The sequence below is a fragment of the Epinephelus fuscoguttatus genome, linkage group LG11 (genome assembly GCF_011397635.1).
Source record: "Epinephelus fuscoguttatus linkage group LG11, E.fuscoguttatus.final_Chr_v1".
Classification (NCBI taxonomy): domain Eukaryota; kingdom Metazoa; phylum Chordata; class Actinopteri; order Perciformes; family Serranidae; genus Epinephelus; species Epinephelus fuscoguttatus.
The window spans coordinates 27,746,375-27,770,998 of NC_064762.1; the positions used below are offsets into that span (position 1 = coordinate 27,746,375).

Consider the following 24,624-nt stretch of genomic DNA (forward strand, 5'->3'; position numbering starts at 1 on the left):
CAAAAAATAATATGCCGAACTATTGCGAAAACCTAATGAGAAAGTGATGCATCATTTGAAGCCTGTGGGTGTTAAATGTATTTGCACCTAGACTTTACATTCATCATTTATTCAGTTTCTTTAATGCACACATGCTGCTCTGGCTGTCATTAAAACAGAGGAATGCAGAGAAAAACAGCCAAAGGAAGAAATGAGAATTGAAAAAAAAAGATAAATCAGACATAAGAGCCGTTGAGGATAATGGAGAGAAAGGAATGATAGGTTGAAAAATGAACACTCACACAAAGACGTGACTGAATAAATGATTTAGTTGAAGGAGACAAGACAGAGATGTGTATAGTATGAAAAAAAAACATACACATGAAAGCCACTATTACAAAAAGTGAGAGTAATATAATGTAGGGTACTATTTGGCACAGCATGGGTAGAATAAAAGGTTTAGTTTTGTGTTCTATTAGCCGGTTCCATTTTGGACTAATTTCCCAGTTAGGAAAATTCCCAGATTGCTAACATGTGAAGCTAACAAAAAATGTGTCTCTCCTCTCTCCTTGCTGTTTATTTTTTCAGCAAAGACCTATGTACACATAATTTGGATAGCAGGCTTCTCATTTTTTTCATCTCAGCAGTCTAGACGGTCTGTCCTCCATTTCCTCAGGTATCTGGAGCAAGTAGCCTGTGAAAAATGAGGTGTAAAACAGTTGACTGCACTTGTTTTTCGATATGTCAGATACATCGCATATTTTCTGCTGCTCATCTCATTTTCAGGTTGTAGCTACACTTGTGGACATTGATTAGGCTGTCACTAAAAACTTTTTCTGCCTTTTCAGCAACCAGAGGTGTAAACAGCTCTGTAGTATTCTGAGTCTGCTTTGAGTGTTAGTTTCAATAACTTATTTAACTTGCAGTTCTTGAAAGTTAAAGGTACCCCATGGAGTTATTGGCGTACATGCACACACAAGTTATGCCATGAGCCATTCCCATTGGTTTGTGGACTCCCGTTTTGAAGCCTTAAGTTCAGCATTTTAGCCCTTGCCATCTTGAATTTTTGGAGCCAGAAGTGGTCGTATTTAGATGAAAGGGTGGAGCTGTGAAGGAGGGAGGGGTGGATCTGACTCATAGGGTGTAGTGACATCTCACAGACAGCCTGTTACTCAGGCCACACCCTTAAATATGCATACCTTTAAGCCTTAATAAAATGTAAATGGGTGAGTTATAAAAATTCATCCCCACAAGTACAGTTGTCATGAACAGAGAAATTAACTGTAGGCTGTAAACGTGTTTATTTCTGCTGTAAATTTGGGCATATAACATGCGGTCTGTGGTGATTGACTGGCTTCTGGAGCAAGTGTTCATTCCAGGAACTGCAGTTTTTGGCACCTTGTGTCTTTTTTTTTTGCCAGCACTGGAGGTTGCTGCTCGGTGATTCCTGCTGCCTGTTAAACACTTTCCACTGATCAACAGTTGGCGCCAGTAACCCACCAAAAAGTGTAGCAGTATACCCAAAAAGGCGAGGGAGAAGAAGAACGCAAGCTAGCAAATCTAGATCTAAAATATTACTGAAACATTTTATGAATAATGAAATGCATTCAATATATTTGTTACATCTCAAGGATACACAGTATGTTTTGATGAGTAACACTAAATGTAATGTAACTTGTTTGTGTACAAGAAAACTCCACAGGGCAAGTTTTGGACCTAATTAGGATTTCAGAGACTTTGGATTTGATAAGATGCTATTGAAAATCTACACGAGGAAAAGTACATTTAGTGTAGAACAGCATGAGATGTCACTGAAAATGCTGGAAAATGCCCAAGAGTGGACCTTTGCGTTAAGATTATTTTTTGTTCTACTGTGCCAAAGGTAAAGAAGGAACCTCCATGCTCAAGGGCGATAACTGCCTCACTCCACTCATTTGGGGCATAAGCTAAGATAAGCTTTGATATGTGCCTCAAATTTACTGCAGCTTACTACAGTTTTGCAATAATTATGGCAACAGCGTAACTGACTATCTGTCATTTTAAAATTCACTTGCTTACTTACTTCACTAACACTTTGCAATAAAAAAAACACAAGTGATTATTTGTTTACAGTATTTAATCTGCATATGCAAAATTAACATTAAGAGCTATGTCAATTGGTGCAACAAAAGTGATTGTGAAAACTGAATACATGAGAGAGACTACAGTGGGAGATGGAGCGTAGGGGAACGTCGGTGTCAAGTGTGTTATCTGCTGTACGCCAGCTGGCTCCTTGAGACTGAACATTTTGACCTTGTCCTGGATGAGTGGAGATACGCCGACTCCCCGCCACTCATACACTACTCATAAAAGAAGAAGAGTTTTTCTGAGCTGTACTTTTGGATTTTCTGCACCCCAGAGGCACTGCAGACTTTTTCATTTGTCAGTCTCATTCTATTGCGGATGCTTTAGATATGAAATGTCTTTAAAACTGTCTGTCCACTGCAGCATCACAACAAGGGCATTCAGCATGGTTTTATGAATAGTTGTTAGTTTGTTAGGTTATTGCCAGGTTCATTTTCACATTCAGCTTCAATAATGAAATATGATCAACACAAACAATATATCTACAAGTACTACTGGTCCTTTTACCTGTTCTTTTTGGCCATGCAAGCTGATTCTACTACTTCAGCCCCTCTCATTTTCATTTTCAATCTGTGTTTTGCAGCACTTACAAAGTTTCATACACTGAGTTCACCATTGGATGGGAAAAGACATTTACTTTACCCTCTTCACCCTTTTTCAGCTTTGCTCCCTCCAGCATTTTTGATTAATATTTAAAATACTTGGCCCTCAGGGAAACTGGAAATGTGACTACAGCAAAAGTCTAGCCAAGTTTGAAATGTTTGTTTTGTGTTAATATTTCAGGTTCAGTTCAGAGGAGAGTTTACACAGGAAAAGAGCTCGAATATGCCTTCTTTGTCCACTCGCTGTGTGTCCTAGGGAAACTCCTCATCTACACCAATGGCAGGAAGCTGTTTCCCATCAGAGTGAAGAAGCACAAAGGTACAATGAGTACTGAAAACTGTTCTGTCAAAAGCATGTGGGGAGTTATGTTTAATTTTGTTTTTTACTGTAGTAAAAGGAATGGTTGTACTTCTTGAGAAATATGTTTAATCACTTTTCAGATGGATGCAACTTGGTCATTTCTGTCTGTAAAATATGAAGGGACATTCAGAAGCAGGTTTACTCAACAGTGGTATTTGTCCTCTCAACTAATGTGATTTAGCAGTTTAGTATAATTCTCAAAATCTCTGAAAGTGCCTTTAATGTCCAAACACTGCAAAGAGCTTAGTACTTTATATTGTCCATTGTTTGAAGCTGCAGGACTCACAGGAATGCACTCATGCTTTTAATAAGTGATGTGGAGTTAAAGGGAAGAATAGATCTTCATAGTGTATTACCCCGTGCAGCAGTATCTGTCACTTTTCCAACAAAATGGTCCATCCAATCTTTACAGCAGATAATCTGATGCTGGAATGTGTCTGATCAGCTTCCTCATGGTACCACTCCCTCCTGTCCTCCTGTGCAGTAACTTTGCTCCCTCCACCTATCTTAATCACTGATAAAGTTATGTAATGGCATGAATGATACATAGGTGGACCATTAAAACAGACTCACTGTCTGCAGTCGCTGCTCTTAACACTGTTTTATTTAACCATTAATGACTCTTATTCCAAGGTAGTCTGGACTGGAGGTTTATATTGATCATAAGGCCCACTCTCTGGGTGGAGGCCCATCACTCCAAACCCTGAAATGGGCACCTAGATTAGTTTGTCACCAACACCTGTATGTGTCATAATACGTGTCACTTCCTGAACAAGTTTTCACTGCAGTTTTGATTTTTTTTTTTTTATAGAAATACCGAAACTTGTTTTGTATCAAGGACCCCTGAATTGATACACATTAGGTCACGCACCCCTATAAGATTGCTCTTCAGGGACCCCTATCCGGAAAGACTTTGGTTGTTGGATAACATTAAGACCAGAATTCTATATTTGTCAACTACAGTTGAGAAGATAACTGTGGAGAACATAAAACCTATGATCAGAACTCTTACTTACATTGGGCTCACCTCTATAGTGAATTAAATAGTAAAAATAAACGGTTCTCATTTTTCTGGGGACCCCCTGGAACTCCTCAAGGACCCCTGGGGTTTTCTGGACCCCTGGTTGAGAACCTGGTTGAGTTTTTATATATTTTATCGTTTTTTGCAATATTTATTTAGTTATTTCCTAACTTTGCCACAGTGACATTTGATTTTGATAATATTCTATTACTCTAGTGTCACTGAACGAGTCAATGGTCTTTCATAGACACACAGAGCCAGCTAAAAGAAACTGAAATGTATTTGAGTATGGTTTATTTTGTCATATTTTTTAACATTCAGAGCACCATTTAGATGCTTTGGCATGTTTTTGGCCACAACTCAAGAAGTCATACACTAATTATAACAAAGAAAATTACGTAAATGTCTAATAGGATAAAATGATAGAGTGATGACATTTTATATTCAAATGTTAACTTCATTTTGACATTATAATGTTCTGCAAAAACAGTTTTCTGACCATTATTCAATGCCGTAACTCAGGGACAGAAGAGGAGACATTTGGTCAGACACTGAATTAGTGGCACTAATTTTGATTGTGTAGGTCTTCTGTGCTGCTGAGTTGAAGATGTGCGTGAAACATCAACTTTCTGCCCAAAAAATACACTTCATACCTCTTATTAAATTCCTTCAAAGTCTTCACTTCATATATTATATGAATCTGGACAAACATGGATATAAAATGCAGCTTGACTGGTTGGCAGAGGCATAGTTAACTGGCTAATGTGTCAGGTGTAATAAGAAGTCTGTATTATGGTGTATGGTATGGTATGTAAAGCTTCTTTAGACATGCTTGTGATAAAATGTTATGTACTGTAAACACTTTATATTTGACTTGTTTGAGTTACATCCAGTTTAAGTACAAGCATGTGATTTTGTGCATTTATTTTAATAGCAGGCAATTTTACAACACACCAGATTTTAACACTCATCTCAGATACAAAATTGGAAGCCAACAGTGCACCAATATGATCCTCATCTTCAAGGCTGCCAAAGCCTGACTCAGACCATTTCCTCCTCAGCAGTGCCTACTATTTTTTACTGTTCCTGTCTAGACACTGAGTAACCACACCGATTTACTTATTTATCATGTGCTGTTTCAGATCCAGTCAGCCTTACGGACCTGGTTGTCATACTGATTAACATCATGTACCAACACCCCAATCCTCCGCACAATGACACCTCACTCTCAGGTGAGGCCCCACACACTCACACACGGATATAAACTACGTCACAGAGTTTCGGCTTCCTCCCTGGTTTCTGTGCAGGATCTGGAATCAGGGACTGAAGGAACACCGTGACCCTCCCTGTGAGGCGTAACAGCATTCCTCAGACCATATCTTTTATCTCCTAACCTTGCACCGAGTCATGCAGCACTGTGGTTGTCTCCTGGAAGACCTTGCTTTATTGCCCCATTTATTCTCATGAATTACACTGCAGTAACTTTCCTGGCAGTAATCAATAGTGTTCCCCACCTTGACTTTGTCAGAGGAGGATCATCTCCTTTGGCTGCTGCAGAGAGTCATGCTTAGCAAGTCATAGATTTATATTAATATTTTACATTCTTCAGTAAGATGAAGATCACATGCCCCATGAGAGCATATTCTGATTAGTATCATGATGTTACAGAATGCAGTGTCTGAGGGAGATGCAGAATTAAAGTGTAAGAGAGGTACTCTCAGCTGGAAGATGCTTAATTTAAAGCTCCATTAGGCAGTATTCATGTAAAAATACAATAATGTCACAAAAAGAAAGAGACTTTAGAGAACTCAATGCTCCAACATAGCTTTATTATTGTTCCCAAAATGTAACTTAGATTATTATTCTTGGTAATTTTAATTTTTGCACAATATCCAGAGGTGATGAATGCCCCTTAAAATGTTTTATGAGCTTATGAAAATTATAAGTGTAACAGTGGTGGGAGAACTACTTTAAGTACCAAAAGTACTGCTACAGTCCTGCCAAAGTAAAAGTACAGAGGTATTATCAGCAAAATGTACTTGAAGTATCGCAAGTTAAACAACTCACTATGCAAAATTACCTCTTTCATACTGGTGAATTATTCATATTGTGTTATTATTACCAAGGCCTTTACATGAAAGCCGCAATTTAATGTTGCAGCATCTTCTCATACTTTACATACATGTACTGTGGAGTAGTTTGACGAATAATGTATCATGTTTCATAAACTGTGTGTTTTGCTTGTAAAATCCTAAAAGTAAAAAAATAGTTCTACAATAGAGAAGTATAAAGAAGAATAAAATGAAAATATTTAATTCATAAATTATATTTAGGTACAGTATTTGGGTAGATGTACGTACCATTGGAGCGTGAAATATTGTCCGCAGTTATTATTTTTATTAACGGTCCTGTGTGACCTTGTGTTGTGGGTGATCACACTGATACTAAGCACAAAAGCAAAACTGCATCAGTCCAGGTTTAAACACACTCATGATGACGATGCAAGTATGTAATATGTGTCTAGTCAAAAAATGGAAATGCACAGATCCAGACAGGAAAACCCCACGAGTGTCAGGCAGCAATGGCAGGAGCATCTTTACAAAATTTCATTACCACTTTATCAAGAAATGGGGTAGAAGCAGGACAGTGTGTTCAGTGTCGGTTTTAAAGGATATAAATACCACAAGATGTATTGACATGCCTGTAATTCAGTTAAATCTCTGTGTGTTCAGACTCACTGTCGCCCAGCTGTCTGGCGATGGATGTGCTGTGGATGCTGTGTGAGAGGACTGAGTGTGCTGCAGACTGTCTCTACCAGACCCCTGTAATAGAGACACTGCTGGCTCCTGTTATAGCTCTGCTTAATGGACAGCAGGTCAAGCACACACACTAAACACACACACTTGCTTTAATACTGTTGTTAGTAAAGTAGACCACACAACCGCAGCCCTTTTGCTGTGAGGTGACAGAGCTTCCCTTTGCATCACTGTGATGCCCACAAACCAAGTCATGGCTTGTGAAAAACTTTAAACTTCAATTGCAAAATGCATGACAATCTCAATAAATATTCATAATTGTTTTTCTTCAGCAAGTGACCATGTAAAATGCAGGATAATGCCCTTGGCCATAATCAGGCATTAACAACCTCCATTGGGACAACCTTTGCCACATGTCAGTCAGTTCACACCTCCCCGTCGGCCTGTAGTTTCAGATAATGGACACCTTGTTGGGCATTATCCCTTACTTATTCCCTAACCAGAAGCTTTAATTTTACCCCTCAGCATTGAACGCATAAAGTTTACCTTCACCATATTTCCCTAATCTACATTTGATTCTAATCTTGACCATAAATGCAAGGTCTATAGCTTGAAACGTATTCTAACCTCATCCCCTTACCTCAAACCATGTTTTTAACCTTGATTCAAACACCATATCTGAATCCTAATGTGTTTCCTACCATCATGTTAGAAATCCACAAAGAGTAGCTGTTAACGTGTCACAGCGGGACAGTTTTTATGATCCGTCAGCCTTTTATAAACTGTTTGAAATTGTGGAAGCATCAGTAATAAAAATATAATAGCTTTTCTTAGTTCCATACTGCAAAAGTTAATGATATTTCAATTTTCAATATCTGATCATCCCTCCTGGGATTCGACTCGTCTCTAAAGCTGTTGAGTAATTTGTCTATTTATTCTCTACGGTTTACAGGCCAAATTAAAATCTCCTTCAGCAACACTGACTCTCATCGCCGACGTTCTGGCTCGCATCGCAAACACCGACAGAGGATTAGCTCTCTTCTTATACGAGAAGAATCTCGTTGTAACCCACAGTGAGAGGTGAGACGTTGTGATTGAATTATGATTAAACACACAGTGTCATTTTGTATCTTTGAAGGTAATGAATAAATTACATTTTTTTTCTGACTTGGCAAGAAGACGTCAATATAGAGTTAAGTTTGCATAACAAATCCTCCTGGTTCTACACAGAGAGCAGATTAGACCTGAGGATGTTGCCGGTTTGTCAGTTGCTGCGGTTTTATCTTTGATCTACTCAAGTCTCATTATAGGAAAAACTCAGAAAAAGTATGTTTTATCAAAGGTATTCAGGGTCGCTCAGTGGCCCCAGGGTTACTTTTGTGTTCCCCTGTAATTGGCTGACCCTGACCAGTCTGTCCAGCCTGAAACAACAGTCTGTTGCTGTGATTCACCAAGGTTGATACCACTGGGTACAGACTTTTCTGACTAACATGCTGTAGTCTGTCATTAATCCATGTGTGTACCTCGCCTGAGACGTACGTTGTAAAATGAGCGTCTTGTCACTCAAAAATTTAGAGATCTAGTCCAGACAGAGAAAGCAAAAACAATACTAATGAGTGTTTTATTGTTATAAAGAAACAAGGTACAAGTTGTTTGATATTTAGACGCCAACAAAAAAATATTAAGAAGGAAAATTTGCTTCAAACACCCCACAACTCCGCTGACATTTCTCCAAGCACAACACCTCTTATACACATAAAAATCTGTCTTGTATCTCCTGCCAGCACATTTTTCATTGTCTGTTTCCCCCTCTCCTCTGCAGAACCTTTCCTGCTCATGTCATTGTACAGTTCACCCTCAGGCTGCTGGATAAGGAGCTGTCATCACTAAGTGAATCCGACGTGTCCCATACATCATGCGGAGCATTCATCTTTGTCTGTAGGCAGATATACAACACCTGTGAGGGTTTGCAGGTGCTCCGACCCTACGGCCTGCACAAGGCTGTGGCTGCTGCATGGAAAAAGGTACCTGAACTTAATTTGTCGATATAACACTGATCAAACTTTCACTGACTGAGGTTTGCCCTCAGGTTTACAGTTGTTAAATAAAAGCCTGTCAAAAGACCTTTGTGGTTTGGGGGGAAAGTTTCAGATAAAAAAAAAAGGAAAAAGTTTTGTGTGTGTGTTTTTAAAATGCACTTGAGAATCTTGTGGTTTGATGTCGTTAAAGAACTTGATGCTACAAAAACATCGAACTGATTAAAACCCAGATTATTAAACACATTAGAAAAACAATTTAGCACTCTAATATTGATGTTGCTCGAATTTGTTATTTATTAAAGTTAATGTGAGAAATGAGACCCTTCCTCGGAGAGCGCAGCTTGACAAATCTCTTCCAAAAAAACATGTAAAAGATGATAGACAAAGGTTGAATCTGAATCTGTTTTTTTTTCTTGGAGAATATCTAATGGAGGGATGTCCATGTCTAATGATGACTTCACTGGCTAGAATACCCCTGTCATGTTTCATTTGCTTGATGAATGCCTTGTTCTCTCTTTATTCATTCACTGCAGCAGGAAAAGTGCCACCGCAGGTTCCAAATGGAGGGAATTAACTAACCATTGTAATCTGCTCCATTTAATTTTTAAAATACAGCTTTTGTCATAACAATGCATCAAACTCAGAATACCTTTAGTACCACAGTAGTGGAAAACAAAACTGAAAATGTAACACTGAAAACAAAAACAGACACAGTTAAAAGTGCAACCAAAACCAAAAATAACTCACAACAACTTCTGTTTTCCTGAGGAAACATAGAAAAGACATGTAGAGTTACTGCTTAGAACAGGTAGGAGACATCAGTAATGTCTCAGCGGTAGATATCTGTAAATACAGTCTCACATCATGTTTTACTGCTTTGTTTTCCAAAACATTCATGTCAAAAATTAATTTCTATGAGACATTTTAACAATCGTAATTGTATCAAACATTTTCCTTCTAACTTCCTCCTGACCTTCCCTAGTATTGTTAAATATTAATTTATACTCTGCACTTGCTCTGCTCCAGACAGCATGTACTGTAAGATGCATCAAATCCAGGTCCACACCTATTTTCATAGTGCAACAACAACATTGACCTCAGTTCACTCACTATAAAAACACTGACATGGCCCCAAAGTATGTGGGAAACATTTTAATGAAGCATGTGATTTGAGTTAGTTCACAGGAAAACAGAAAACAGTTAAAGGTTAGACTGATAAGGATGACAGTTCTCACTCTGATTTTCAGTAGTATTATTAATCGTACTTGAAGGTTTAAAGGCTTCTTTAACTTTCTTAGTGTTAATATACAGAGAAGGTGAGAAGAAGTCAGTTTGCTAGTTCAGTTTTCAGTGCCCACTTTTAGTTTGTTAAAGATGAACTAGACCTTACCGAATACACCTGGCTTTGTTCAGTACTTCATTCTGAGGGAAAAAGAAATCTATAATCTGATGTTTCTCAATAGCTGACTGTTGCCGTGATCAACAGACCGTTGCTATGGACGCAGTTTGATCACAGACAGTAACAGGAGCAATAAAATAATCTTTAAATCCATATTTTGTGTCAAATGATTGGTTTCGTTAGTAAATGGTTGTGTAATAAGTGGGATAATACATGGCGAGTGGGTCATTATTGCAAAATGAGGAGACTCCTCTGCCATCCTGTTGGGGTTCATATCTCTTTATTATTGTTCTATTATTCTTTATTATTGCAATTTTTAAGAAAGGTTTATTTTATTAAAAAGTATAAAATTCTTCAGGTGAAATCAGCATGAGTAATTTTGTATAATTATAACAACTTATGAATTCAGAATACAGCTGGATTCCAGAGTATTCTATGTACACCCAGAAGTGGTCCAAGATCAATCTGTACATTTGAATTACTTTAATCTTGAATAAAGAAAACTTAGGCAGCTGCCTCTCCCTCTGATGAAGGAGCATAGTGTGACTAAGACTGTTAATAATTCTGGTCAAAATCTTCAGCTGTGCCCACACACTCACACCCACTGAGTGATAAAAAAATAAAACTTTTTCCTTCCTTATTTCTAGACCAGTTCCTTGTCAGAAAGGGTTCCAACCCCGGTACCTGGAGCCACCACTGGAGCCTCCATCCAAGAGCTGCAGAACATGTAAGGCCAGTTTGAGCACGATATTCAAATCTCTGCAGTTTAAGGAGTGATTAGTTTTGATGCAGGTATAACAGAGACTGAACATAGATGTTTAAAGACACAGAGTGATGTTTTCCCATCCCATTGTCCTGTGACTTAGAAACAGACTTATTGAAACAAAATTTTGAATAATTCTTTGTATATTTACTGTTTTTGGTCACGTAATTTAAAGCCTCGTACAGTAAGCTTGTCCCTTGTTAAGTAATCATAAAGCATGCAACAACACTAAAATAAATACATATTTCAACATACTGTCTGTGACAGCGATTGTAAACAAAACACCAATACAAAAATAATGTCCATTACAACCACTTACACAATGTGCAGCAGATTTGAGATGGTGACCTAATTTGGGGTTCAGAGACTGTGTGGTCGATGATTGCCAGGAGACCATAAAATCAGGTTGCACGTAGTTGACACCGCCATTAGTCTACCTCTGACAGTAACACATGGGATGGTCTTTGACTCTGTAACAGGCTCATCTGGGAGGAGACATTGTTGGACAGCCTGCTGAACTTTGCCGCAACTCCGAAAGGCCTGCTGCTGCTCCAGCAGACAGGAGCCATCAATGAGTGCGTCTCCTACATGTTCTCCCGCTTTACTAAAAAACTACAGGTATTAACAAATACAGTACTGAACAGCTGTGACTGTGGTTATTTCCATTTGGTTGTTTTAGTAGTTTTAAGTGTTCAAAACTTTTTTTGTTTTTACCCAGTCTGCCAGGTTTGCTGCTCTCCAGTGTACACATTTTGGATTTTTTTTCCAACCTTCATACATAGACTGTAGGTTCCTGGAGCCAAATGCGCTTTGACAGCAATGCCCTACTCCACACATACACACTTATACACTTGGACGCTTCCCAATCCAACTGCAGTTAGTCACTAAAAGGCCCCAGTGGGCCAGTTTGGGGGTTAAATGACTTGCTCAAGGGCATCTAAACTGTGGTATTTGGCACGTTGGAGATGAAGTGCGCCTCACCTGGAAAGTGGATGAGATCAGGCGGCATCAGCAGGGGCGGTGATAAAAAGCTGCGGTCAAGTCGGACAGCTTCCAGCAGCCGTCAGTCAGTACAGGAAGTCACTGTACTGTGACAATGCTCACATCTCGTTAGGTCTGACTCTAATTTCTGGAGTCTCCAATTGTTTTATTTATGACAGAGTAGCAAAATTAAAATGCCGTACAGGCAATATATATTTCCTATTCATGATTTAACCTCCATTTTACATGGATTCTCATGTAATCCAGCATCATATCAGTTTGCTGCTGTATATAAATCAGCTAATAGGACCTGTCCCCCTCAAACTAAATGAATAAATTGAAAACATTAATAGTCAAACGGGGGGAAAAAATACAAGAGAGTAGCTTCCATTGAAGATCAGTCAGTCATAATCAGGGCTTTACATCTGTACATATGTTATTTCAAGAACCCTCACATCCCACTTACCAGAAGTCTTTGTTAAAACAGTCCAGTATTAACATATAGTAGAATATGTGTAGTTTATAATATGTTATATTTGATATTGAATATTGAATTTGGTCTTTAAGAGTGCTAAACGTCACCATCAGCCACACAGTGTGTTATGTTAGCAGAATAAACCTTCACATCAGCAAAATCAAAATCTCTCCAATTCAGCAAAAATTAAAAGTTTGTATCAAACATCATATTGTTGAGTCAACATCTAAACCAATCAGCTGTCAGATCAGGTGAGAGCCAGGTGTTTCCCATCATGTCCTGGGTCTTGCAGTCCCTGGAGAACACCTGCAGCGCCAGGCTTCAGAAACTGTAGCCGCCCCGATCTTGCGAGGTTATCGGATCTCTTACATGAGCTGTTGTAAAGTTTGCGGCTTATGTAAGACACCACTACTACTAAGGAATTCCAGATGTTGCCAGAATCATTTAGTTGTAAAAGCCTTGGCATCAGATTTCAAGTTAAAATGTAAGCTTGTTATATAACTCTGTCATGTCACATTCATGTAAATGGAACATTGTGACTTTGACAAATCACCGGACGACACCGCAGGAGTGCTGATAAGTGCTGATGCTGATACAGTTCATTGGAACTGTTTGATCACCTTTATGGAAACCCTGGAAGAATTAAGTTTGGCAGTGGTTTGAGTTTTAATCCATCTTGATAGCATCAATGTGCCAAAGTAATATTGTGCTGTTCAAGTGATTCTTTGACACACTGACTTGAGTTACAGTCAGTCAACCCTGAAGCCACGGCAGGATTTAAACAAAGTCATTACATGCAGACCATTACATCAAGTACATTTATTTCCATTGAAGTAAAACATAAAGGTACCTTCTGGCTTTGAGAAACACATGTTGACAATTACTGGATTATTAGACCCTACAAAAACATGTACATTTGAAATTTAGAATCAGTGTTACCCCTGCACAGTATGGCATGCATTATTCCTTGGTTGTTGTATTCTATAGTGCCCTACCCTGCAGAACACAATCCATCTTAAACCCTTTCTTTATTCTGTTGGCCCATGTCATCGGTTTCCCTAATTCACTCTGCTGAAGATTTGGTAATTTGTTGCTCCTGCTGCTTCTCAAGGCCACAGTCATATTTCCTGAAGACTACTCAGTATTCACCAGTAGCCTGCAGGCTGTTACATGCAGCTACTTCCACAGTGGCTTTAATTTATTAATCTCTACATATGCCTTACATACATAGTCCATGATTCATATTGTAGACACGCACACACACACACTCACTGCAAACCTTAGCTAATCCCCCTGTGGGCTTAATTTACTGCCATTGTTTACACACTCATGTAATTGCTTCTCTCGTTTGGCATTTCGCTTTAATTATGGAATGTAATTATATTTTGTCTATTTTTAGTTGTGACATTGTGTTGTAATTAATGAAGAGCCTGCACACTCAAAAATCAATTTGCAATTTGATTTCTTCTCAGCGTACTAAACTACATTATGTAGTGCCTTTTCAGGATTCTAGCAGTGTCATGCCAGAGTTGGCATACTGAATCACAAATGCCAAATTTACAATTCTCCTTTTCTTCTTAGATAAAACTCTCTTTCCTTTTCCCCCCACCACATTAATCCTGTATTTGTCTATCCTATCCAAACCTTGCATTCATGTTTGACTTAAATAAGCAAAACAGATAAAATGCTGAACAATTTTTGGGATTCTGTGTATGTTTTCTGTAGGTGAGCCGCTGTGAGAAGTTTGGATACGGGGTGATGGTGACACAGGTGGCAGCAACTGCTCCAGGGGTGGCAGCATTGCACAGTTCAGGTACGGCTTTGCTACTTTGTTATGTTGACTAGACAAAAACAACTTTGCACACAAGCCTTATGTATCTCAGCTGGCATTGAGCAGCCCAGGCAGCAACACCTTTATCAAAATGTTTGTGACAGGATAAGTGGACGAAGAAAGAGCAAGATGAGGTGTTAATTTTCAAGTAATTTTAAGGATTAAGATGGTCTGACAAGACAAGATTGTCCTGTCTGGAAAAAAACATTTTTGCAAGTAGTGTTGACTGAAAACATTCCACATGTCCCGTACATATTAATGCTGGGTAGAACAGAGGCATAGACAGAGATTGGTGCATGCAATCAATACAATTGGATAGTGTCTATGTGTGAAATTGAATTGTAGATTTGGAATTGTAAATTGTAATATTTGTAGCATAAAAGTACCCCTGTGGTTCAGACGTTTGCAATATAATTGCAATTTCCACAGATTGAATCTGGCTGGGGTCCTTTGCTTCATATTTTTTCCTTCTCTCTCTCCTTCCATATTTCCTTTCTCTACTGTCCCCTGCTAAAAGTGAGGCTGGAATCCCAAAAGAACCTGTCATAATATTTGAGTTATCCTAATTTCTGATGTCTTTGAATGTTGCTATATTAAAACATTGAAACATAAAAATAGAAAGCAGATATTGGTTTTGCATGATGAAACATTAGATCTTTAATGTTGAAAGGGATTGTACAGATTTTTTTGATGTGGTTTTGTGAAAACTACTTATCGATCGATGGTCAGCATGCTCCCAGTTTGCGGCCTCTGTTGACAAAAACAATAAATTACCTTGCTGAACATGTCATTGATGCTGCTCTGTTCTGTTCCCGGGGGGTCTTTGCTGCTGCTCTCCCTGCCTAAGGCTTTCCATGTAGGCGCATGGAAGGGCAGGGAGCTTTGCTTTCTCTGCCTCAGGCTTTCCTCATTTGCACGTGGGGGGCAGAGAGGTTTGGTCTCTCTGCCTCAGGCTTTCCACGTAGGCACGTGGAAGAGTCTTTCTGCGTAGGCCTGAGTAAAGGCAGAGAGGCCCCAGAACAGAGCCATACCGCCAAATATAATACTGTAAACGGAAATAGTTTTCTTTGACTAAAGTGGTCCTGACTGAAATGTATTAAAACCACTGGTTTCATGTTGTGTTTTAGGTTTTGTCCGGACGCTGGTACTAGAGCTATGGTCTGTTCTTGAATGTGGCAGTGAAGATGTTGGGGTGGTCCGTCCCAAGCCCACACCCATGGACCCGATAGAAAGAAGCTGCCTCAAGGTATTGTGTGTAAAAAAAACAAGTGCCATTTTATACCAGACTGAAAAAGGATCAGACTGAACTGAACAGGAATGTAGTCGCAGTTCTTCTTTGCATGAGACTCCATTTTTAGATTTGGTACAAGTTTAGGCAGAATTTTGAGGTTCAGTCTAGGACAGACTCAAACTTTTATCTAAAGGTCTAGTGTGTCTGTCTGTATATATATGTGTGTGTGTGTGTGTGTGTGTGTGTGTGTGTGTGTGTGTGTGTCTGATGCTGGCCTCTGACAGGAGCCAAGTTGTCTCTCGGTGAAACTAGCCAAGTGAATACAGACTGCCAGTGAAGTGTGAACTGTGTCCTGCCACTGGTGACTTTAAAGCCTGCCTTATCAGTGGGTCAGCTGCCAGGTTACATACATACACTCAGACCTTCAAGTCCATCCCAGCCAGCACATGGTAACAGAGCCCCAGAACTGCTGGAAACAAAAAAAAATGCGCCATTAAAAATGTGTGTGACAAACTAAACATGTGGCACAAACTTATTACAACAGCAGTTTTGGCATATTAGCTCCAATGCAGGCATAGCTGTATGGTTGAGGAATCAGTAGCATTTTAAGCAGCACATCAAACAGGCAGCAGCAGATGAAAGAACGGACTTCAGGCAAATATACCTTTTTATATATTTTTACAATCACTGCAATTGTCAGAAGCCTTTGTTGTTCCTTTCAAACTGCTTAATAGAATTTAAAAACCTTTCTTTCATATATGTGTCAGTGTGTGCATGCAGGCGTACATCGCTGTTTTCCTTTGATTCCCATGAGTTTTTCCTGTTCTCCTTGATTCAGTGATGAGAGGAGGAGGACTGGGTTTTATTATTCTTCAGGCAACCGTTCTGTTCACATGTTCAGATTTAATTTCATGGTGTAAGTTTTCATAACAGCGTCTTTCATTCCCGTAACATCCATTTTATGCACTTTGTTTTTGCATCAATTTAAATTTTCTTCATGGACAAAATACACTGAGAAGTTCTGGATATATGTGTTTCTGGGGTAGCCGTTGCACAGTCAGTGGGGACTGTGCTGAAAAGGTGTTACGGTGCTGTTGTGGTGTCCTTGAGCAAGACACCGAATCCCTAACTATTAAAGTTAGCCCATCATTCTGGCATCTCCCTGCATTTGATGTGTGTGTAGTAAATATTTCTACTTTGATGTAAAAGGATCACAGTTAGATTAATTGTGAGTTTTGAGTTTAGTTGTGAGTTTTGCCCCTGTCTTACGTGCTTGTTTTTTAACTGCTTTTTCAAACCCTCGGTTTGTTTTTCTGTCTGTCTCATTGTCTGTCTCCCCAGTCTTTCCTGTCCTTGGTGAACCTGCTCTCCTCTTCCCAATCGGTGTGGGAGCTCCTGGGCCGGCAGCCTCTAGCCAACAAGAGTGAATACACCCTGAGAGAGATGCCAACCTCCATTCCTGTGAGTGTTTTTCACACTGTGTAGTTCAAACTTCATGCAATGCCTCTTTCAGCCATTTGAGGGCATGTTTGCACTTTTTATTTTGCCTCCAACCACCACCCACGCATGTTTCACATCACATAGGCCTTCTCCTAAACCCCCAGTACACTGAGCCTGATGTACATTTTTCACCTTGCGTATCGTGAATATCCACAGTTTTCTTCTTTTTTTTGCACCATAACTGCTGTATTTTTTTTTTTCACAGCCTCTTATTTTACTCCACAGGATCTGATTGACAGGCTGATTGCTGTGAATTCAGATGCGAAGATTCATTCCCTGTTTCACTATGAGCAGTCTCACACGTTCGGCCTGAGGTGAGATTGGTATTCTTTTTTTTCCATATTACTTAACATCAGTGGGGAGGCACATGGTATCGGATTAGCACCTGGTGACTGCACCCACACATGGACACACACACACACACACACACACACACACACACACACACACACACACACACACACACACACACACACACACACACACACCAGACTTCAGCCTCTGGCAACAGCAGACTGACATGGTTCTTTATACTTTGATTACCCAGCATTGAAGGGCTGATGAAAGGATTTCTCTGGATAATAGAGAAACAAGCTGGGCTGTGTGTTTGTTTGTGTGTGTGTGTGTGTGTGTGTGTGTGTGTGTGTGTGTGTGTGTGTTTCTATATTTATAAAGAACAGACATCATAACAAGTAAGAAGGGTGGTTAAGGGGTGAATAAATTAATCTAAAAGGAAAAGCTATCTTCAGCTTGGAGTTAAGGTTCAAATTAGGGGTAGGGTTGCAATACAAGTTAAAGTTAATGCTGTTATACTGTACTGAAGAAAATAGAGTAATTGAAAAGGATTTAATAATATCTGTGTGAGGAAAAGTCACATATTGTAGTTTAAAGGCTCAGTAGGCTTCAATCTAAGGTTTATTGTTGAGGTTAATGTGCTACAAATGGCTAAGAATATGTTAAAGGCAGATAAAAGGCATCCTGTGCAAGAGAGTGTTTTTACAAACACAGGTGCAAATGTGTCTTGGTTGCATGTGCAAAGCTGTGATGGCTGCTGAGCATTCCTTTGGTTTTTTTTAAAAGGCTCCCTGAATCACAATAGCTTTGACTTGTTTGGAGCCTTGCTGACTCACTCTCTCTGTCTGTGCCTGTCAGTCAGCCCACTCCTATTAACATCCAGAAGCCAAGTGAAAGGAACAAGATGCTCTATTCATTTGCCACCCAGACTGATGGATCCACTGACAAACTTATACTCTGTGCCTCTGTGTGGGTTGCTAAATGTGCTAAATGTAGCTTTGAATTATCAGTAGGTCATACCATAAGTCATACCATGTTGATTTTGAAGTATTTGTATAATTCTAATCTCACATTGTGCCAGAGCTGGAGAAAGGTCTGGCTGAATCTATCATTATTTGGCACCAAGGTAAAAAAAAAACGCTCTGGGTTTGTGTTTCTTCAAACCAATCACAGTCATCTTGGACAGCGCTAAACCCAGGATACAGCGACGTGTGTAGAATAGTGTAGGGATGGAGCTAGTTTTGGTGGAGAGGTGAGCCCTGACATTAAGATGGCTAAATCCCTGCAAAAGAAATGTCCACATTAAACATGAAAGGACCTTAAGTTGTGAAGGTTGCTATCTCTGAGGCTGTTGTTTCTTGAGAAGCGCTGATCCAGATTGTAGGGGGACGTATAGCTATGTGAGACTAGTTTCACATAGCAACGGGGATTTTCAAAGGGATAACGCACTAAATAGACTGCCAATGATAGCCTTTATACCCACGGTCTACATTTCTGTGAGCCAGACTAGAATAATTGCCTTAAACTAACAAGTTATTAGTGAATCTGCTGTATTAATGTTCGGCCTTGAACACAGTAAATTCTGTTTGAAACTTCCACACAGCTTGATTTCGGTTTCATTTTTTTATCAGCCCGCATGGGAAATGCCTCATTAAAAGCTGAATAAAACAAATAAAAAGAACATGAATTAGTAGAAAAAAAAGGTTACCAAAAAGGCCAAATGCGGTGATAAGAGGTGAATAAAATTTCCATTTATTTCATACTCACTTAATTATGTTCAAAATTACTTCACCATTTCCCATATTGACATACTATTGTAATAGCCAAAAATGTTTCCAACATGCCCTTATAAGGCATCATCATCCACACATATGGCAACATGGTATAGGGATAGTGCTTTATTATTTTGATTAGGGGGGATTGCATCAGTAAAGCAGCAACTTTACACAAGGGCATTGCTCTTGTTAATGAACCATGTGTTCAGAGAGACTGTAACTAAAAAGCATAAATAGAGAGAACAGGAGAGTACAAAAATGGGCCAAGATAGAGATGGTTATGAAGGTTGTGTTATGTTGTGAGTGCAAGGATATGTCAAATAAGTATGTAGTACAGAATGTACACTATTTAGATACATATCATACTGCCAGTAACAGCATATGGCAAGTAATGAAAATACATTTACAATGGGTAAGTGAGATCTCCAATGAATATAATGTCAACAAAACCATCTTACATGCGACCCAACTGCCTGTTTGGTTATGAGACTTGGTGTGTGTTTCAATACTACCATATTATTTAGTATGCCAAAAAAAGATTTAGTACGTCCCAATACGTAGACTGTCAAATGCAGTATGCCAAAGATACCAGGATGTTCTACTACATCTGATCTTATTTTGCAGTATGCAAGCCAGCATGCTTTTCTGGCTATTCTGACCCAGAGTCCTCTACACAGTGGAAGATACGTCACATTGAGTGACCCGCAGCCACATACAGATGATAGCTGACAGCTGATTGACAGCTCTCAGACGTTGCAGTGCTGGATGACAGTGCATTCAAGTAACCGATGACCAGTAGAATAGCAGTAATACGAGTGTTAATTGTTTAAATCAACAAAATGATTATAAAAACAACCAACAACAAAAAGATATAACTATGAAAATAACAATGACAGAGAAATTAATATGTAATATTACTGTTGTGATTGTAATATGTTAGAACAGCGTCAAATTTTAAAGGCACAATATTATGAGAAATGAGAATGTCCCAGTTGTGTACATACTGCATGCAACAGTATGTACTTTTTAAGGGCAGCTGTAGTACCTACTAAAAGTAAAAATAAAAAGTATGCGATCTGGAATGCAGCCTTTGTTTCAGATCTTAAACCTGAAATACAAGAGTTTCCTGGCCACTAGGGGACAGCAGACCCAAGTTAATGCAGCATTGACATATCATTGTCTTTTAAAGGTACAGTGTGTAGGATTTACGGAAATCTATAGGCAAAAATTGAATACAGTATTGATAACTATGTTTTCATTGGTGTATAATCACCTGAAACTAAGAATCTTTGTATTTAGGGTAGCATAGAATGAGCCCTTCGTATCTAAGTAAGGAGCGGGTCCTCTTCCATGAAGTCTGTCAGTTGCACTACAGTGTTTCTACAGGACCCCAGAACAGACAAACCAAGCGTGTATAAATGCAAAAGGCCCTCCAGAGAGGTTACTGAAGGCAGTTGTAGGAACCACTTCACAGTTACAAGGGGCAGGTGATTAGATGGGTGTGCAGTTGGGTGCAATCTGCAACTTCACCACTAGATGCCACTAAATCCTGCACACTGCTCCTTTAGGTTGATATGAAAACCTGTCAGAAACATTTGCCTCTTTATACATCCAGCACTTACAGAGCAACATTAGCTTTCATTTGGAGTCATGTTTCTGGCCACATGAGTCCAATTTTTATTCTCCTTTTAGCTCTGTTTTAGTCTCCACCCAGCTGTCCAGCAACTCCTGAGAGGGTTCTTAGGCTGCTAAATTCTACACTATGTTCACCAAATAGATACTAACAATGTCTGTCTGCCATTTGGTGCTGAACAGATAGTGATGGGTGGGGTTTCTAGTGCTTTTCCGCTGAGAACAGTTGCCTGCTGGGGCTGAAGTGAGAACAGTGAGAGTGAACTGGGTCGGACGGCTGAACAATGAGCTGAAACTTGCTATAAAGCTCTTTAAAGATTAGGGGAGATTCAGATGATAGTTCCCTGTAGATTTATCTCTTATTAGCAACCCCCCTCACATTGTCACACTGTTTTCATATCTTAATTTGATGCATTCTTGTGGTAAAATTTTGGTTATAGACCCCCTAAGTATTTCTTCACACCATTAACTATTGATGACTAAACGATCGATAATCAAGGATAAAGTTTGGAAAGGACATCCCTCGGTAATATTTATTAATGTCTACATTCTACAACTCATCTTACCTGTTTCATTAGGCCTGTATGGGTGTAGTTGGATATGATATGATTGAGAATGTCCTGGGGATATCAGCGACAACCCACAACTGTCATCACATTTTGATTCAAGTATTGCTTAATCATGGTTAGTACACGGCCGTATGTGAAATCTTTCTGGTCTTACTGAGGCTGGCTCTAACTTTGTAAGGAAGCAGTGTGCTCATGTAGGATCCCATCCATCAAGGCTGATTAAGATAATATGCTCCCAGTGCCTTCAAGAGACCATAACAGAGTGGCAAATGTATAGATAGTGAATAAATGCTGACTCAGGTTGATTCCACTACAGCAGGAGGTTGGGGGTGTGTTATAGAGTCTGACAGCAGCCGGCAACAGAGACCTCCTGTTGCAGTCATTGTTGCAGAGGACACTTCACAACAGAGCAGTAAAAGATGCAGCAGTTTTGCACACACTTTAAAAGCTAAAACTTTACAGGAGGCAGAGCTAGTTGTGGTCATTCATGCATTAGATATTGGAGACTTGTCCTGACACAGACATCTGTTAGGTTAGCAGCTCATATATGAAGTTCTCTGGTGTGTCTTTCATGTTAAATTGGGTTTTAAAATACCAGCAGTGTGTTTTCATTCTGTCATGTAAAGCTGTATTTAATCACCTTATGGGTCAGACTGTTGTAGTTTGCATTGGTCTAATTTTTATTTAGTGGAGAACAGTGTCCCCTGTGGTTTAAAGGTCAGTAAAGCTCTGCAGTAAAGGGACTGAAAAACATCAGATCATTGGGATGGTAAAGCCTAAACACCCAGAGCCACCGAACCACATGAATGTCTGATTTTACATGAATACACAGCAGGATTCATTAATATACTAAACTTTTTGTTCCACACAGTTGCACAGAATGCCCTTAAATGTTTATTTCCTAGGCTTTCCTTTTCTTCCAGTGCTCAAACATTTCATCACAGTGTTAAATTATAAAGTGACTGGTTTTGCTACCTTAATTTATTTATCTGTCTCTCTCTACAAGAAATAGAGATAGATTCCCTAGTGAAATTCAAGGAGAACTGCTCCATTGGTACTAAGAAGTTAAAAAGCTTTAGTCTCATAGCTACATGATTAAAAACATTCCTAGTGACCCCACACTGGTCTATCTCAGGGTCAAACCATCACGTTATACATTGGACTTGTTTCTAATAATGAAGCTGCAATAATAAAGGACTTAAAAGAAACTGTATGTGACATTTGGAGCATATTTACTGTATAATTCAAGGCAGGATAATGTCTGAGCCTGGACTGCCTACACAAGGCTCTCATCATTAAGGTAGCTACGCCTGGGGCCATCAGATAATGATGCTAACAGCATGAACAGCAACGACAATTGTGCCAACAGAGCTATCAGTGTTAACCTTGGAGGAAACTGGGTGGTGGCCACCGTGTGTCGGGATGACGGTGCCCTCCATTCGAGCACAGTGCAGAGTAGCACTGACTTGCTAGTCAGTTGGATACACACACTAACACGCTCATGCGACTGTCTACCACAGCAAAGAACAAAGAAGCTCAGATTACAACACACATAGAGGTGGTGTGACTTCATTCTCTGCTCAGGACACCATTACTCCACTGCATCCTTCCATAACAAATAGTTGTTTGCTGCCATATTAATGCACTGAATGTTGCATGCAGCTCCTTTAATGAAGTAGTATGCTTTAAATCTGTAGGGGAAATCATTTGATCACTGTCACATCTAACCTAGCTAACACCGGACATCAGTATAATTTCAGAAAGACAATTGACATTTACATTATGATGTTTTGCAGACAATGGGATTTGTTCTTCATACCTTATGACTGAATGTCATTATTCTACACTAAGATGATGTTGGCATGAGATGTTTGGTAGATGTTGGATTTTGGTTAACAACAGAACTTAAAACTAACAAAATATCAATGTTATCTGTTGTTAGGATTATACGTCAAATTGACGTTGGCATTGGGCAGTAGATGATGATGTCCTGACATTAAATTTTCGTCACCTGACATAATTCATAATTCAACCAAATATCAATGTCTAATGGCATTGGTGGCCAGCTGGGAAGTAACTCTTCCTTAATCGTATGTCATCTTTAGTTTGACACTGGATCATTTGTATGAAACAGAAGTGCAGGTAGCATTAAAATGAATAAAGCTTGACTCTCTGAAACCTGCAGATACTCTTACCAGATGGTTGGTATCACAGATTCTGCATATATTTTTGTACTTTCCACTGAGACTTAAGTTGATTAGAAAAATAACTTTAATTACACTGACAACCTGGTAACCAAACATCTGTCTGATTAAGGTACTCTGTGTTCTTTGGCTATCACTGATAAATAGAGAACACAAAAATTGCAGGTATAGGAAAAAAAGAGATTTACTTATTTTGTTTAATGGCAATAGCAGGTAATACCAAAAAAGTGGTATTATTCTTGACTGTACAGTTATTCTCATCAGCACCTCTTGTGTTGTCTCAGCTTGTTTTCATGAGGATTAACATTTAAATATGAATCTTACTGTGGGCAGACCTTCACTGTGGCTCTGTGTAAACCTTCAGATCAAAGACAGAAACTTGGCTTCACCTGAGGTCAAACACAGGGAGCCACACACTCTGCATGCTGTAGTGATTATATGACCACAGTAGATGGGGGAGCATGCTGCATAATGAATAATAGATAACAGATCCATCTTTAGAAAGATTATTTCATTATGAGAGATATGTTCATTGGTGTATTTTGATTTATGGAGACTTCAGGTCTCTTAATATTTCTCTACTTTGCCACCCTGTGTGTGGCTCTCAGCTCCAAGACTGTTGGACCTCACTGAAGACATAAATCTTTTGAAACATGTCAAAAAATATATATATGGTAGCAAAGGCTCAGTAATTTCCCAGAACAGCTGGGTGTTATATTGACTCAAACAGGAGTAAATGGAACATTTGTTGGGGACTATTTTCAGAAGCAGATTTATAAACATATAATGCGTAAAGAGGTTTTATGGCAACATGTCAGTGTGTTTAGGATTGACCTGAAATAAACTACAGTGTCCATGTGCACTGTAATGATGGAATATGTCACAGTCTAACAGTGTACCTCACTGATGTGTTTTTTAAAGGTACACTATGTGGGAAAGTGGCCCCCTGCTGCATTGCCTCTCGTTGCCTTGTCTCGGACAAAAAAGTTGCACATGAACATACCAAACTGACGGCCAACAAGTGCCTGTCTGTGCCTGTGTGAGAGGACATAACCTTCCGTACTAGCAGATGGCTGTTGTCTGTAATT

General features: G+C 39.3%; 1 protein-coding gene across 1 annotated transcript in view; it reads left to right on the plus strand.

The window, feature by feature from the left end:
• tbc1d32 (TBC1 domain family, member 32) overlaps positions 1 to 24,624 on the plus strand; it is a 102,421-nt gene that overhangs the window by 7,143 nt on the left and 70,654 nt on the right. Inside the window, exons 13-23 of the mRNA XM_049589643.1 lie at positions 2,887 to 3,024; positions 5,230 to 5,319; positions 6,820 to 6,962; positions 7,796 to 7,923; positions 8,666 to 8,867; positions 10,929 to 11,008; positions 11,524 to 11,662; positions 14,226 to 14,313; positions 15,459 to 15,577; positions 16,904 to 17,023; positions 17,288 to 17,376. Of these exons, the coding sequence (XP_049445600.1) occupies positions 2,887 to 3,024; positions 5,230 to 5,319; positions 6,820 to 6,962; positions 7,796 to 7,923; positions 8,666 to 8,867; positions 10,929 to 11,008; positions 11,524 to 11,662; positions 14,226 to 14,313; positions 15,459 to 15,577; positions 16,904 to 17,023; positions 17,288 to 17,376 (1,336 nt within the window). The remainder of the gene's footprint in view (positions 1 to 2,886; positions 3,025 to 5,229; positions 5,320 to 6,819; positions 6,963 to 7,795; positions 7,924 to 8,665; positions 8,868 to 10,928; positions 11,009 to 11,523; positions 11,663 to 14,225; positions 14,314 to 15,458; positions 15,578 to 16,903; positions 17,024 to 17,287; positions 17,377 to 24,624) is intronic.